At 38.6% G+C, this 17,693-nt stretch overlaps 1 protein-coding gene across 1 annotated transcript; it reads left to right on the top strand.

Moving 5' to 3' along the window:
* The first annotated feature begins 10,473 nt into the window (after nucleotides 1-10,473).
* On the top strand, nucleotides 10,474-17,468 carry LOC111345552 (octopamine receptor beta-2R-like). Its single transcript, XM_022952839.2, has 2 exons — nucleotides 10,474-11,791; nucleotides 15,464-17,468. Exon 2 carries the CDS (start codon nucleotides 15,490-15,492, stop codon nucleotides 16,462-16,464), a length of 975 nt encoding a protein of 324 aa, XP_022808574.2. The 5' UTR covers nucleotides 10,474-11,791; nucleotides 15,464-15,489; the 3' UTR covers nucleotides 16,465-17,468.
* The last annotated feature ends 225 nt before the right edge of the window (nucleotides 17,469-17,693 follow it).

Below are 17,693 nucleotides of genomic sequence, written 5' to 3'. Positions count from 1 at the left end.
TCTTTTGTTATAGCAGAAATTGTGATGCAGAACATCGAGGAACGCCCCCTTTCGACTTGCCGACAAACGATACCGCTTTGGTTACGTTACGTTGACGACACCTTCACCGCCGTTCGACACGACGAAATTGACGCATTCCACCGCCACCTTAATGAACAAAACACTGACATACAGTTTACCAGAGAAGTCGAAGAAAATGGCAAACTTCCTTTTCTAGACTGCCTGGTAAGCCACAACAACAACTCATTACGGACGACAGTTTACAGGAAACCGACACACACCGACAGATTACTAGACGAGTCATCCTACAACCCTACATCACACAAAGCCCCAACTATCAGAACTCTAACACGACGCGCACAACTAGTATGCGACTCGACAGACAGCTTATCCGACGAGAACAAATACCTTCACCGTGTTTTTACGAAGAACAACTACAACAACGACTTCATCCGACGAAACACTCACCGACCCACTACCACTACCGAAACAAACGACACCGCAACCCCTACGACTACAGCAACCATACCGTACATAAAAGGCATGTCTGAAAACATCTCGCGCATCTTACTACCCTTCAATATCCGCGTCGCCCACAAACCCATCACCACACTACGTCAGTTACTAACCAACGTTAAAGACAAAGACGATCCGAGGAACAGACAGGGAACGATTTATAAGATCAATTGTTCCGACTGCCAAGCCTCCTACATCGGTGAGACTGGCAGAAACCTCTCACAACAAGACTGACTGAACACAGACAGGCGACGAGGAAAGGTGATGTCAGCAATCACATTGCTGAACACCATCGACTTACCAACCACAACATTGACTGGGACTCTGCGCAATCCCTAACCTACAGCACTGACTATTTTCAACGACTGACTCTGGAAAGCTGGTTTACTAACTTAGAACAGACTCCCCTAAACAGATGTCAACAACTACCCGCTCCATACAAACGACTCATTCACGACATAAACATCACAAACGACCGAAAAAGAACGACCTAACTTTACCGACAGATCGAAATAGACCAATCACGACCGACTTACGTCACTTGAGTCTTACAGCCAATAACATCACGGCAAAACCAACCGATCATTTCACACGAACTGGAATAAGAACATTCTACTGACAACGATCATTCACTTGACTCTGATGATGACTTCCGCACAGGTTGTCGAAACGTCAGTCACTACCACCGACAACAGTCCTTCTCAGGACTACACTCACCCGGACGATCAGACTACACCTTCACATGTTTTTCATTCGGAAACAACTTCTTCAAACAAACCAATGGTGTAGCCATGGGCACCAAAATGGGACCTAGCTATGCCAATCTTTTTGTAGATTTTGTCGAACATCAATTTTCAACCAATATAACGGGTCCAAACCTGAACTCTACGGTTGCTACATCGACGACTGTATCGGCGCTTCCTCCTCTGCCAGAGAGGAGCTCACTCAATTCATAACCGCAGTCAACTCTTTTCACCCGGCTCTGAAATATACCTGGGAAATTTCTGACAATTCTTTATCCTTTTTAGACATCAAAGTTTCAATTGAAGGTAACGGTTTATGCACTAGTATGTATTACAAACCTACAGACTCGCATAATTACTTGTTATATTCGTCTTCGCATCCATCTCACGTTAAGAATTCCATTCCTTTTTCTCAGTTTCTAAGACTTCGTCGTTTATGCAGTGATGATTCTGATTTCCACCACAAATCAGAGTCAATGTGCCAGTTTTTCGATAAATGTGGTTACCCTGTTTCTGTCGTTCAAGCGAGCTACCACCGCGCCCAACTTATTGATCGACATTCAGCACTACAAACGTCGCATAAGGAAGATTCCGACCGCATTCCATTTACTCTCACGTTTCACCCTCACAACCACTCAGTTAAATCCATCATTCTTAAAAACTTTAAATTACTTCAAAACGATCCAGAGACAAGCACTATCTTTTCGCAGCCTCCGCTCATTTAATTCAAACGCGACAAAAACATAGGCAATTCTTTGGTCAGAAGTTCGTTTCAGACTAATGACCAACCAGGCACTTTTAAATGCGCTCGTGCACGATGCAAAAAGTCCCCTTTCATTCACAACACTGATAAAATATCGGGACCTAAACGATCCATTAAGAAAACCGATCACTTCACGTGCACCTCCGCCAATGTAATCTATTGCGTAACTTGCACTTATTGCAAAAAGATATACATCGGCGAAACAGGCAGAAGACTAGGTGACCAATTCCGAGAACACCTTCGAGACGTGGAAAGGAATGACAAGGACACATCGAAACCAGTCGCTAGACATTTTAATTTACCCAATCATTCTAAGCAGCATATGGCAATCTGCGGTCTTTCCTTACACTTAGGTAGCACGGAAAGCCGTAAAAATCTTGAACAAAAGCTCATCTTTCAAACCGGCAGTCTAAATCCCACAGGAATCAACGAACGCTTTTCATTCCACTAATTTATTCTTGTTTTTCTCGTTGCCATGTTCCCACCAATAACGTTGCTCCATTCTCTACCTTTAAAAGCACACACAACCCACAATTCCTCTATTCGCTCCGACGAAGGGCAAACGCTCGAAACGTCAGCTTTTGTAATCGTTACGGTGGCCAATTTACTACTTCAACTTTGTTGATATATCCAAGTTATCCCTTGAGAGAACACTCCTTTAAGCAAAAACTAAACTTTATGCAACAATCATTTTGAGCCTGAATGCTTTGTGAAGTCTTGAGGAGAAGAGGGAATGCGACTAAAACCGGAAGCTATTGGACAGACATTCAAAATGAAAGCGTGTTCTATCAGCGTCAGACGCTAGTTCGACTTTTTGCACGTGTCCATGTCTAAATAAGAGAAATGCTTTATTGTCTACATTCTTATAATCTTCATTTGTTTCGCCATCTTGAGCTTTCCTTTCGATGAAATAGTAGACAACGTTTTGCCTGCTACAAACAGGGAGTTGTCTCCCCCATGTACCAGTGATGACCATTCTGGACGATCAGGAAGACCAGTGCTTTTGACAGCTGCGGTAGGTGGTAATAGTTGTTTTGTTCGCTCTTTCACATGTTTACATGCCAAGCTAAGTGCTGCCACTTTTCACTAAAATCGTCTTCTCATTCGTTCTTGATGTAACCCTGTTTAAAAGAAAAGGTACGCAGACATTAAGATTTTCCACGGCCATGCCTATAATTCACTTAGCAAGTCTTGTAATCTTCAGGGAAGCATGCCCGAAAGCCTCGCTTTCGCGCACGCTAATATAGGGAACCGCTGTCCAACTAAACCACGCAACCAGAACTGGAATAAGAGCTATTGACTATCTATTTTTAATGCTTTAATGTCTTTGTTTTGAGCTGAGTCACGGCTCCATCATGATTCAAACTAGCCCTGTAAACTGGATGCCCCTGGTTAAATAGAAGTATGAATAGATATATCTTATTAACCAAGCGCGAGGGTCTTACTGGGAGAATACCGGCCCGAGGTCTTGACAGTACGGACCGAGCGCAGCGGAGTCCGTACAAAAAAGACCGAGGGCCGATATTCTTCCAGTACGGCCCCGAGCAAGCTTGGTTAATAAGAGATTTATTATATGACTGCAGTTCAAAGGGACACAAGTGCGGTATCATTCGGGACCATTCGGGACAGTGCCCGGTCCAATAGTTAGAGAATATCGGACCGGCAATAGAGCATTTTGATTGGTTGATTTTAGTTATTGGCCCTCTGACTGCCCGAGTCGTGTAATAAAAAATAAAATTGATCTGGATTCAAATATTTATTCAGAAGCACTGACAAAGTTGCTAGAGCTTTAACATCTATCGTCGAGTAAAGAGAGAAAGACAAAAGAAAGATCTGGGTATCCCACAAGGAATCAATTCATTGCTCTACCAGCGAGATGATGAGTAACTCTATTTATTATGACAAGTGCCCTGCATGCATCCAGGATCCGCAAAATAAAAGCAAACTACTTTTTTTCATACTTCCTATTTTCGATATGCTGAATTGGATCCAAAAATATACTTGTTTCTTGCACAATAGGACGATTGAAGAACAGTTGGACGGAGCACCGGAGGGGAGGGTGGGGGTAGTCTCCGCGCCCACATTAAAGGTTAAAGCTAACTTAGGTATACAAGGTAACGAAAAAGAGGACGAGCTTGACAGGACTTGAAAATTGAAATGCAATTTCACCCTAAATACAGCTAAAAAAACTGCATTGATTCTGCCATGATGTTACAAAATGTCTTGAATTAAACACTCAAAAACCTCTTTAAAGTTTTTCTAAATCAGACACTGATTTGTCGCGACAAAACTGCATTAATGCAGGCATGTTCTACACAGTAGACTCAAATCATCCATATCTTAAAAGAGAATAACTTGTAAGCTTTTAAATTTTTCATTTATTTCAGGAAAGAATGACCTTTTCAAAGCTTCTCGGTGTTGTATCCAACATTTTTCAATGAGAAATGCATGTAAAGACTTACGATCATGACCCACCCATAAAGGTCCTTGGTAAGGCTATGCCAACGTGCAGCTTAAAGGGAAATACCCTACGCCTTGATTTCTCTGCTGTTGGTTTGCAGAGGTTTCATTCCCATCCAAACTCTTCTAATGTGCTATTGCTTACTCTTGCCAGATTTTATGCATAGTTTAGTACAATTTCAAGGGATTTGATCTTTTTTACTCAGGTTTTGTCACCCGGAGATGAAAGAATAGCTTAAGCGAATATTGCATTACTCTAAAAAGATTTTCTTCAAGCTTTTGACGATATAAAAAACAATAATCAAAACCCTTTGCACGAATTGAGTCCAATTGAATCACTTCGTACACAGGGTTTTAATTAGCTTTGTATGTCTCTTTATATGTTCTTACTGTCCGTCTTACAACCGCAGAAATTTTAGTTCTTCCTACTCGCATATATATACTCGCATATATATATATATATATACTCGCATATATATATATATATATATATATATATATATATATAGCGGTTATAAATTAATGACAGGAAGATCGTTTCACCGTTACTCTGAGTTTCACGCAGCTTGCGCTGCGATTGTCAGACGGTTTTTATTATCGGTGGAAAACATACCGTGCTATAAAGTCAATTAAAAAATAGAAATTATGGTTAAAATAATAGGAAGTCATTAAGAAGACAAAAGGACTGTTGCTATTAGTTTCGCAAGTAGAACTTGTTTTCATGGCGGCGCTTGGAAATGGGTTCTGATCATTTGTTTAATGAAGTGGATTTGTCCGCGGTGATAATGAGGAATTTTTCAGCAACGCAGAGGTTGCATGTTTTATAATTTCCTTTGTAAGATGCGGCTTTGTGGATTGTCGACCAATGAATGGAGTAAGGAGCGTTGGTGCTCTTAAGTTCCCAAATGTATTTGGATAGTTCGGTGCTGTTAGCGTAGGCTTTGCTTCGGAATGAGAGGGAATGCTGCGTGTATCTTTGTTTAAAAGAATTTTCTGTTAGGCCGCTGTAGTTTTTACACGTTTGGTCTTTGGCTGTGGTGACTTTAGCCTTGTAAATTAAGGAGGAAGCGAGGCAGTTGTTCTCTAAGGGGCAGGCTTGTTTTACTCTGCAGTTGCACTTGCGGTCTTGGCTGGTCGAGGGAGGGTTCAGGATTTTCTGATTGTGCCTCCTGATAATCGAATCCATGTTGTCCATACAACTGTAACTGACTTTGATGGTGTTTTTGTTAAAGATTTTGTGGTATTTGGGAGAGGTGGGGAAATGCTTCTGAACAAGTGTAAGGAAAGTTTTACCGACGTTACTTTGGACGTTTTTGCTGAAGGGAGGGGGGGGTTGAACCAGATTATCCGTCTTCTTCTTTTTTGAGCGGCCACGGGAACTAGGGGGGTTAAGGTGTGGCTGGCTTCAAGTGGGAGAGATGGGTGTTATATCCACTTGATTTCAGGGCGTTTTCGTATGTGGGCTTGGCCTTGTTGAAGACATCTTCGTTACAGGAGAGGTCACAGATACGCCGGTTACTAGACTGTGGAAGGTGCTTGATGATAGAAGGGGGATGGTTGGATTTAGCATGAACGTAGAGGGGATCGTTGTTGGGTTTTCGGTAAGGGCAGTATGTTCCTTTCGTTAGGTTTAGTAAGACGTCGAGGAAGTTGCCTGTTTTTAAATTGGTGTTTATGGAGATTGAAAGGCCGTATTGTTTGAAATAATCCGATTTTCTGATGTTGTTTTCCTAAAGGGGTCCGCGTCCGGGCCTGATGCGTTCTTTAGTAAGGCTAGGCCGTCGTCTCTGTAGAGGCCGATATTGGTGTTACCTGTTTTTTTTGCTGAGGGTGTCGAGGATGAAAAGACCTACGAGTTCGCATATTTCGGCACCTTCGTAGCTCCCCATTGTGACGTCGAACATGTTGTCATTTGTTTTTTTTTTTCCAGGCGGTGTGGTGGTTGAAGAGGAGGGATTTACAGCAGTGCATGATGACGTTGATGTCTTGGTCGGTGATCGTGGTGAAGGTTCTGGCGTAGTTGATGGCATCCAGGAGAAGGGTTTTCGTGATCGAGGGGTAAAAGGTGTCGATATCGAAGACAGTGAACGAGTGCTTATGCTTGTCGGGGATGCTGTCGAACCATTTAATGACGTCCATAGAGTTTTTCCACTGGTTCAAGGAAGTTTGCTGAAGGATGCGGTTGTTTATATTATCGAGGATGTGTTTGCTTACTTTCCCGAGGTCATTCTTCGCGGGGTTGATCAATCGGCATGTGGGTTTGTTAGGGCAGTTTTCCTTGTGATCTTTTAATGTAATGAATGCTTGTTTAGTTGGGAACCGTTCTGTTCTATCTTCGATGTTGAGGTCGGTAGCTATTTGTTTAGCTTCTTGGTTGATATAGTTGAGCGCATCAGCATTTTCGTTACGATAAGTCGAAGAGATATATATTGTTGGCTACGAGTGTGTAGAACATCATGGGTAGAACATAACAAACCCGTCTCCTCTACGAATCAAGATGTCGCTTTGCTGCTATACTGGTATTCCAGTTTTACCAATCTCTTTCAAATCAATAAGTTTGAGCACATATGACCAGAGATGAAATTTGTTTACCAACTTAAGGGAGTCAATTAAATGTTCTCCAAAACCTCTAATGCCTTAGGGTCCTCCTAATTGGAAACTTGCATTTCATATAGCTCAAATGATATCTCTTCTTTGTTGATTTAGATTAAAAGCAGACGAAGTCTTTTGAAAAGTTAGACATGATCTCAGCTAGGGTAGACCGAATGGCGCGGCATGGGAGGTCCACTAGAAACAAGGCTTAAAAATTGTGTATTTCTAATTTGTCAGGTACTTCTATCGAATACCTGACAAATTTCTTTCTCATTTGTCCCTAAATCGCAAGATAAATCAGATAAAAATTCTCTAATCAGACAAGCACACAGCGCGCGATCGTGGTTGATATTAAATTACTGACGAAGTAAACGAAAATCCTTAATGGAAAATCTAATGAAAATACGGCGGGGCACATGAAACGCACTAATGGCATATCTAATGAGATCTCTAAGTTCTTCTAACATACGATTAGAGCTTTACTTTTCGTATTGTTATCATAATCAGATTGTTTTTATATCAAAAGAGGAAATTATAGGCTAGTATTTCTCTACTTCATTCCTTTCGTTCATAGACAGGACACTGTAAACCCACTTGAAACGCTAGTTTCATTTTGATCGGGTAGCATTAGCTACAGGGTTATATCGTATTGGCTACTTACGTTTTTATTTTATTTTATTTTATTTTTATCTCTATTTTTTGGGGGGGTGGGGGGAGGCTGTCGAGCGTTTTGAGACCGTAAAGGGTAAAATTGGAAAAAACTAGTGTTGAAAAAGTTTGTTGTTGAAGATTCAACTGAATTGAAAAAGCTTCCTTTTTACACAATTGACGCAAATACGAATCTTCAGCCATATTATTCATTTAACATTTATGTATAGAGCATCCATAACCTCTTTTCTAACCATTTTCACTGCATTACCGCAGTAGGGTAGGACTAGAACGGAACATATGCGAACCATGCGAGTAGTCTACCCAATAAATCCCACCCATCCCACCCCAGGGGAGGACATCCATCACACATTAATCTCGTGCGTGGGGAATTCACGTCTCCTCCTTGAACCCTCGACCTCCCGCACAACAGTCCAGCGCTCTCTCCATTGAGCTAACCGGGAGGCGGTTAAAATAATTCAAAATAATCCCTAATTTTTGGAAAAGTTGCCGAATTTCAAATGCCATCTTGCCCACAGCGTCATCAACGAACTCTTACACAAGTCTCTCAGCTAGTCAAGTTTTAGAATATGTTGCAAAATCGTGCTTCGCATTCTCACCGTGAATATTGATGACGTAAGTGTACCCACTGAAACGTAACGTACAGAATGTATTTCTTTTTCCCAGCGTGCAAAGAGGGTCTCAAAGGAATTAACCGTTAACCAAAAAAATGGGCTATAATCAAATGTCAACCACGACAAAAAATCCCCAATATCAACAGCTAGCTTTTTTTAAGGTCTTCTAGACCTCATTTATTTATTCTTCCAAGCCGCCTGTTGAATGATCGCATTGAAAATCAGCAATAAATGATTAAAGAAAAAATCCAACTGCCAGGCTAAGTTAAAAGGGCAACACGCTCATACCACCTGCTGACTATCTCTACTCTTAAACATTTTATTCACCGAAGTAGAGTTCAAAAATGGTGGGTATTTCCTTCACTAATATAAATTAAAAACGGGCTTATGGAAACTTGCTATAGGGAATAATTTGGAATTCCAATTCGCAACATTTGCATTTGTCTGAAAAGAGCTAAAATTCAATTATGGAAGCCACAATTTCAAAAGCAAATGTAAAAATTAAAAAGGAGTAAGGCTTAATACGTCACAGATAAACAGCAATTTATTTATCACAATCCGACATAATACCTAGGTTATTCTTTAAAATCTCACTGTCAAATTTCTGGATGTACCTTTGACTCGCGGAGATGAAAATTATGGCTTCCTTTGAAATCAATTGACTTCCTGTTTTTCTTCCACAACATTCATTCACTACCTCAGATATAATATGGATTTCATTATTTTTGGGTGGAAAAGTTTTAACATCCAAATTTTTATCAAACTTAACGAAAACTGAGAAAATATGTGAACATTTGGGGAAAAGCGTATCTAGTGATAAGAATTAAACTAAAATACAACTCGTAACCTTTCCTTTAGAACTGGACAAGGTGTTTCGTCCATCAGGAAGTTTGTATTACAGTCAACTATTAATCGTGTAGGTTGAAAGTAGGTTTTTCTGCAAATCAAAATGTCCTTTTGAGAAGTTAAATTGCAATACGATCTCCATTACATAGATAGTTTCATTTTGTATTAGATTTCAGGAAACATACCTTTTTATTGAATTAATTTTAGGTGCAGAATCATATCCTTAAAGTAGAAAGCTGTAGCGATTAAATCAAGTTACTCACCAAGTTTTTCTTCCCAATTATGTATAAATTACCTTCTTAATTGAAACATTTTTTTTTTACAAAAAAGAAAAAGATGTTCCTGATCGAAATTCAATCTACGAACTTGCTCTTAATCGCGTGATGATCATTTCATGTTCAAAGCTTAAAAGCAGATCACTTGCCCAACGATTTATCATGCAATTAAAAAACTTAGATGCAAGGCGATTAAGGAAAAAAAGGCTTCGAATTCCTTCAATTTAAAAGAAATGTAAATATTTGATCTAAATCCGTACACGACAAGATGACCTAGTATGCAGCCGATCAATCGCTGAGAAGAAAAAATTTACTTTCAAGCCCAAAATTAAAACAAAGAACTACTTAGCCATTTGAGGAGGTAGAAAAAAAAAATGCAGCGAGTGTCTTCTTTAGAACATTAACTGTTGAGGTCGACGGGACCAGCTTAAATTGGACAGAAAACAACTGTTGTAATGCTCTTAAGAAGACAAATAGTTATATTGAAACACCATTTTCCCTAAAACGTAGTGTAAATATCCTCTGCGAGTACTTTCTTTTCTTTCGTCATTAGTGATATTTTGTCAGAATTTGATATCGCGTGCGTGGAAATTATTTTAAAAGTATATGTGGTTCTACTTTTCAGAGCGACATACTTAACTGATGCTATCAGTTAATTTAAGTTTTAAATGACCATCCATATATTCGAAGTGTTTTATTAAAATTACAACTTCCCGTTCCGTGAATTAAATCTTTTGGCTGACTTTTTTTTAAGAGACACCTTTGTTAAGACTTTAAAATCCCACACAGCACCGTGAAGGAGATTTGACGGTAACAGAAATTGGAAACAACTGATTATTAGTTATTCAATGAGCGGGCATTGGATATCAGATAATAAATATCCAATGAGCTGCGTAGCGCAGAGTACGCTTCAACCAAATTCATATCCAGTAAATGCAAATGCATATTTTTCTTTTAATTAAAAATTCCATATTCAGGTGGGTGCTCCTTGAATTTTTTTTTACATTTAAAGTTCCGAAGTGATACGACTGCCAAAACAGTAAAATAATCACGTCACAAGTACATTGTCTTACGATGGCGGCAGAATGAACATCCAACACTAAGTAGTTTATAATGTGAAAATTTTCACGAGATACACTAGTTTTCAATTTAATTAACCTTCGAGGGTGCTATCGCCATTGCATACTTCCTTGTTTATAATTTTTTTCAACTTTTCTAAAATAATTGCGCTATGGGATATAAGAAGAACACAGAAAACCAATCTTTCTGCACAGAAATTCAAACCCAATCTCCTAAACTCACTGGCCGACTACAGTCAAGACCAACTGTCAACAGCAGAAGGTTGGCGTCACTCGAAAGCAAAAGGCAAGGAGAATGAAGAATGAAACGCGATGAAAACGTGATCTTTGGTGAGGAGGCATTTCATACAAGCCACGTTTAACTGCTTGCAGGCATAAAAAAAAGAAAGCAGATTTAGTTTTGCATATAAGGAGATCTTGCATCAATAATCATTATGTGCTAAGACCTAACGTGCAGATATCAATTATTCTCCAACTGGTTTTTTAGTCTCCGTTTACCTCAGGCGTGGAGAAAGACTTTGTGAAGGGTGACTTGTCCAAGAACACAGCACAAAAATTGATATATAAGCTGGACTGAATCGCTTCAAACTTTGGCTCCTTAAGCTTAAATCAATTGCTACGATAGGATTGGTTTAACGCCTTGACGTTGTTTTCATGGTGACAAATAGGCTCCCCAATAACATGTACCAAATGAAAAACAAATGATTTCATGGCGCTTTGTATGATATCATTTTATATTCCTCGAGCGATACAGAATTCAGTAAATTTTTGAAATCGCTATTGGAAGCAGCCGTTTTAAAAAGTTTGTGCTCACTGAAATGTCCTCTTACGCTTTTCAGGATTAACAATTTGCAATTAAACATCTAGAATGTTATGGATTATGAATGTAAACTTGTGGCTCTCGTTAAATATCTATGAATGCGAGACATGAAAAACAGTCTGCTACATGCAGCGGTGGCTTTAAAGTTAAGAGATAAGCATGACCAAATGACCTTATGATTTCCATCTACCCATGTCATTATGACGCATTATGTGCCAAACGATTTCATAATGAACGACACTAGTTGAACGTCCGCTTTGGCGATAAGCAGAGCAGAATCTCCTTGTGAATGGGCACTGAGGTTTTGCATTTTCGGCTGAGTAGATGATTTGAAAGTGATAGCGTCAAGTTTTTTTGGCACTTTTGGAAACAGTCTTTTAAATATCTAGTTCTCCTTTAGAAACTTCATTCACGGTAAGTGGTAAATCTTTATATACAATTTTTAAAAGCCGGAATAGAAGCCATTGTTTGTCAAAATCGCATTAATCCTTATATGCATTTTCGAGTATTTCTTTAATTTAGATTTTAGTTATTTAACTGAACATGTCGGAGAGAGAAGAATTGAGGGTCGACATAGGTGAAGGTTTAGCATCTATGGGTAATCTAGCTGTGATGGATACTTAAAGCGTGAGAATCGAATATAACTACGAGACTTACACGTCATTAAAAAAACCACATGCTTTTTAGTAGTACAGATGTAGCTCAGATTTAAGCATGAGCTAGTATAGGAAAACAAAGCAAGCTGAAGTTATTGTTTTTGTTCTGCTTAAGTGTTCATCTCAAACTAATATAAAATTCGCTGGAACTTATATAAGAAATGGTAAAATAATATCAGAAACCTATGTGCTCCGAGCTAAAAAATAAGACATAAAACGTGGCGACACTGAGTATTCGAGTGTCGTGCATATGGCAAACATGTGTGAGATTATCAACTTGGTATTACATAAAGAAAGCGACAATACCAGCGCGGTTCTCATTAGAAAAACATGGTTTTGTGAAGTTTCATTACTAAGAATCACACTCTTGGACTCACATATACAAGATTCCATGTAAATGTGATAAAAACATTGCGTGTGTCGAAAAAATTCTGCTTTTAGACTTAACAACAGCTGGTTGGCATAGCAGGATGATTCTATTAACAATATGAAAAACATTTAGGAGCTTCGAAGTCCTTGTTAGGTTGTAAGTAAGCGGGGAATCATAGAGGTTGGACCTACCAAAAACAAAGTAGTCAGAATAAAATAAATGTCTGTCCTAAAAGATCGGACTGGTGATAACCAATCACGTTCGAGAAATCTGTACTAGAAAAGATAAGGAGGGAAGTCTCGGTTACCTCAATTAGGTTGAACTGATCATTGAGGTATCAAAATAGCATTTTCCCGCAAGTGTCGTATCTATAACCCAACTTCTCTCCTAATTTTACCCTTACATCTTTATTCAAGCAATAAAACACCCTTTTATCGATTTATCGGCTGATAAAGCACGCGGGATGTTGGGAGATCTCGAGAAATCCATTAAGTTTGTCGCTGCAATTTTTCCTGACGCAAAAGCTTATCAACTTTTTCCTTCTCTGGGAGCTCTTTGGGGAATTCGAATCGAGAGTTTCTTTCATTTTGATCGCGCAGGGATAAATAAGGGCTTAAACGGAACAATCAGTCAGTTAAGCTTCATTCTACATATAAAATTTGATATGTTAAAAAATAAAATCTCTGTCGTTGATTTTGGTGTTCAAAGTGGCCTCTTCGTTTCCTCCAAACCAAAGGCCTTTAAAAAAATTCGAATCTGGGAATTCGCCTCTTATGCCGCCATTTCGCAGGACGGGAAGAGGGTTTAGTTTTCTATGGGTACACAGGCAACTAAACAATAGATTTTGTGACCAATCAGAGCGCACGTTGTGTCTAAGTTATGTCCTAATTACTGTTACTCCGGTGCAAGAGGCCAAATGAAAATGTTCCACAAAAGAAACCAGCAGACGTCTCTTTAAATAGTAAAAAAATGGTTCAAATAATACTTTGAAGATATTGAGGCTCTCTGGAAGCTAGTCAGTTTTTGAGTTTTTTGCAGACTCTTCGATCAAGGTAGGTCCAGAAGGTTGAAAATTTTTATATCTTATCTTACCATTCCCATAGCCTCATTCATTCTTTGAGGCGACATATGGATAAATTTTAATTTTCAGACGTGTCATTTTTTTCTTGGTATTAACTAAGAGACTGTCAATACAGTCAGCTTAAAGTGTGTTAACTCTACCTTTTACAATACCAGCCAACAGATTTAATTAATTAATATAACAGATCTCTAGCAATTGTAACAGGAAGTTCTAAGCTGTATAACGACAAACGTTATTTTTTTCCTAATATAATTTCACTCTCAGGATCCTTGATCATTCACATGCATTCTTTACACTCTTGGGAGAATCTTTTATTAAAAGCTGTCACCATTCATTTCCCCTGTAATTTACAATGGTCTATTCAACCCCAACAGACTCAGTTTAAACACAAACGTCACGATGAAAAATAAGAAATATAACTTTGGAAAAAAAGAACCTATTTTACTTTATGCTTCTTTACACAACAGGAAAGTCCTAGCTGAGCTCAATCACATAACTTACTCTAGGGTTAACAGTCTCGTCATTAAACTTTTATTCGTTTATGTTCCAATGAAGACACTCGTTGATTTTCCTTCTGTCTGCCTTCTGAAATAGTTAAAAAAAACCTTCAGCTGAATTTTGAATAGGTTAGTAAATTTAGTATCTTCTCGACGATTGGTCGTCTGCATGATAAGCCATCTTAACATATTTCTCACTCAGATTGAATATTGACTTTTCATTGAAGTTGAGGAAGTCGAAGCTCTTTTTTTTTCTTGAACTGCTGTGCATCTGAGTTCTTTAGTACATAGTGGGTTGTAAAGTACGTTGATTGTATAAATTCTGAAGCAAGTAAGAACAAGTCCCCAGATTGAATCTCAACTTGTGTCTTGGTGAAAAACAATCTCTAAATAAATGAAGGAAGTGATTATGAAATAATGGCGCCTAAAAGCTTGGTAAATAACCTGTTCCACTAACTACATCTTTTTACTGTAAGGAAATGGTTATGCGCCTAAAATTTGTTTCAATGGAATTGGCGTTACACATAACTTGTTATCTTATATCAAATCTTATAAAAATGAAAATATCTCTGTCATCGAGCACTTAAGTCGAATTTTCAATAGGCCTTTTGCAGCTGGGGTCACGTGATCAATTTTAGATATGTATTATGGGATACAAGTTGAAGAATACCAGAGATGGAAAGAGCATATCGAAAATACCAAAACGGCCAAGTTTGGGACCGGGAATTACAGAGCACTGTTTATACAATGGTTTGAACTTTCGGAAAATTTAGAGGATTTGTATGGAAAATGTTGCTGGAGAGCAAGGCCTTGCTCTCCAGCAACTTTTACCATATAAACCTTCTTATTTATTAAAAAATTCAGAGTGTCGTCAAATCTCATTTTTGAATAATGGAGGCCTCAAACTTGGCCATTTTGTTATTTTCGAAATGCTTTTTCCTTTTCTGAATTCGGCTAAGTATAGCCCATAATTTCATGAAAATTAGGTCACGTGATGGCTTAGCTGCAAAAGGCCTATTTGCAAGTTTCACTGGTTTCTTCTCTGTCGGACATTTTGATTTTCAAAACTACTTTTAAGCAACCTCTAACAAAAACAACTGACTGTAATAGAAACTTCCCAAGGGATAGAAACGCCTTAATCAGTTCTGAAGCCGGAAAGGTAAAGGACTTTAATTTTGGTTATTTGATGTCATTAGATACTTTAGATTTTCTCTCAGCTACTACTAAGTTTGATCAAGATTCGGCTGTTGATATCGAATACGCCACAACGATGATTAAAACCACATTACCTGAAGCAGCGAATATTGGGAAAAAACAGGAAGTCAATTTATTCCAACGGAGAATGTACGCCCTGGAAATCAGTCATTTTCAATTCTGCGATGTTAAAGAACATCTTTTTAACATTATAACACTGAGATTTCAAAGAATGACCCTTTATTTCTAGAATTGTGATGAAATTGTTTCATTTTTGTCCTCTTTCAGTGTTTTCGTATTCATTCGTCATTTCAATGGAAGTAAGCATGAATGACAGCAATGCAACCTCAAAGTTTCCTCAGCAACACTCCGACGATGGAGTCAAGGCCTTGAGCAAACTTCTTCCAGTTGCCATAGCAATAGTTCTGGCTAATGGACTCGTGTTTGTCTTGTTTTACCGATGTCCCCGTCTTCGCACTTCTTCAAACTATCTGCTTCTTAGTCTGGCAGTTTGTGACTTTTGCACTGGTGCTATTGCCATACCATACTTCATCGTTTATAATTTTGCAATTTTGCCAAAAGAATTGCACTATGGGATATACGCCTCACATACATTACTGGCTGTTTCAGGTGCTTATCACATACTCGTTATTACTGCTCTCAAGTACTTGGCAACTGTCCGTCCACTAAAACACTATGTGGTGACCAAGAGTTTGGTTTTGAAAATTGTGCTCGGGGTTTGGATCATTTCTATGGTTTTTGTTGTCATTCCTCTTGTTTGGCAAGATACTGAAGCATCTCAGCGTTGGCAGACCATCCATACTGCAGTTTGCATTGTTGCAGTGTTCCTCATTCCGCATATATTTATGATTTACGCATTCATAGCCATGTTCAGAGTGATAAATAATAGGCAGCGACCATCGATGGCTCAAAATGACATGCCACGGAACCAGAAGAAAAACAACAGTGACCGGAAGTGTATCTTTGTTTTTTTAGGCATGGCGATTCTATATGCATGCTGCTCGCTCGCTTACTTTACCATGTACTACATTGCTATGGGAGTTCCAGTATTGTTCAATGTCTTAGAGGGATTTATGATCATTCGATACATCACATCTTTCACCAACCCCCTGCTCTACACGTTTTTCAAAAGCGACTTCTGGTCCGCCTCGAAGAATCTCTTGCGAATCGATAAAAAGGCCAGTTTTTCTGCTCAAAAAATTCAAACCTTATCTCATAATCTCAGAGGCCGATTACGGTCAGGATCAAGCGTCAACAACATTACTTAAAATAAAGAAAAGGATCAAGAAAGATTCGAGATGCTTAAAGAGATTTGCTGAGTCCTCATAAACAGCAAACATTAGGTTTAATACAGACGTAACCTGTAGATATTATACATGCACCAAGTTGTTTCTTAGTTTCCACTTATACTCAAGGGTGGAGAGAGAAATTGTGAAAGTTATCTCGCCCAACTACACAGAAAAAATTAATAAATAAGTTGGACTGAATCATTTCATGGTTTGTTCGGCTTATCATTGCAAAGGTAGAACTAGATAAATTCCTTGAAATTTTTTCCTAGTGGCGACGCGGTACGAGGCGCCTCAATAGCACGTACAAAATATTTACCACGAGTAAAGCACATTTTTTTATATTATAATTTCTTCAAGCGATAAAGAATTCAGTGAAGAATTGACAACACTTTCAGCCCATTTAGGTAACCTTTGACGCGTGTCAAGATAAAAAAATTGAGATTCAACTCCTTGAATATTTATATAGTTATATAGTTAGATGAAGTCTATTCTGTAGAAAATGATTGAATGCCAAGTTACAAGAGTGTATTTTAAGATTCGTAATAGCAGAGCCAAGGCAATTCCCAATTACATTCGACACTCAAATGCAACTTTTCCTTACAATCCAAGTTATCAATAATAAGTATAAGCACGCTGAGTCTTGTCTTATGCTGTGAAAAGTTATTGTTATGGTTTTGAAATGAGAGCCAAATATTGTTTGTTGATTATGAATGTATTTCTAAGTGGCCATCATTAGATATCTACGGACATGAGTCAGGAAAATAGGTCTAGTACATGAATTGGTGGTTTACAAGTTAAAGGAGAAGTATGATCCAAGGACGTTATGTAACTTCCATCTCCGCAAATTAGAAAGCGTCTATGTCATCATAACGCTGTCCGAGGTTTGAGATTCGAAAGTGTAACTTGGCCTTTGAAAAAAACTCATTCATACTGTTCATATGTCCTAAAGAATTTGACAATAAACGACACCATTTTGAATCTTGCTTCGTAACCTAACCACTTTACTGTAAAGAGAGTCTCGGCCCGTATTTTCCCATACCTTGGTGATTTGGAACTACATAGGGACTGCCCATGTAAGAAAATAAGAAACTCGACTTAAAACTGGTTTTGGTGATGACCAGAGGAGACATCTTTACGAACTGGCGTTTCGTTCTACATGTCAATAATCGAGTACGAAGATCTCATTTTTCTTCTTTGCTTTTCTATAT

This window comes from Stylophora pistillata, chromosome 7, assembly GCF_964205215.1.
Source record: "Stylophora pistillata chromosome 7, jaStyPist1.2, whole genome shotgun sequence".
Lineage (NCBI taxonomy): Eukaryota > Metazoa > Cnidaria > Anthozoa > Scleractinia > Pocilloporidae > Stylophora > Stylophora pistillata.
Note: the sequence above shows the minus strand (reverse complement) of the source record. Positions and strands in the feature narration are given on the sequence as shown.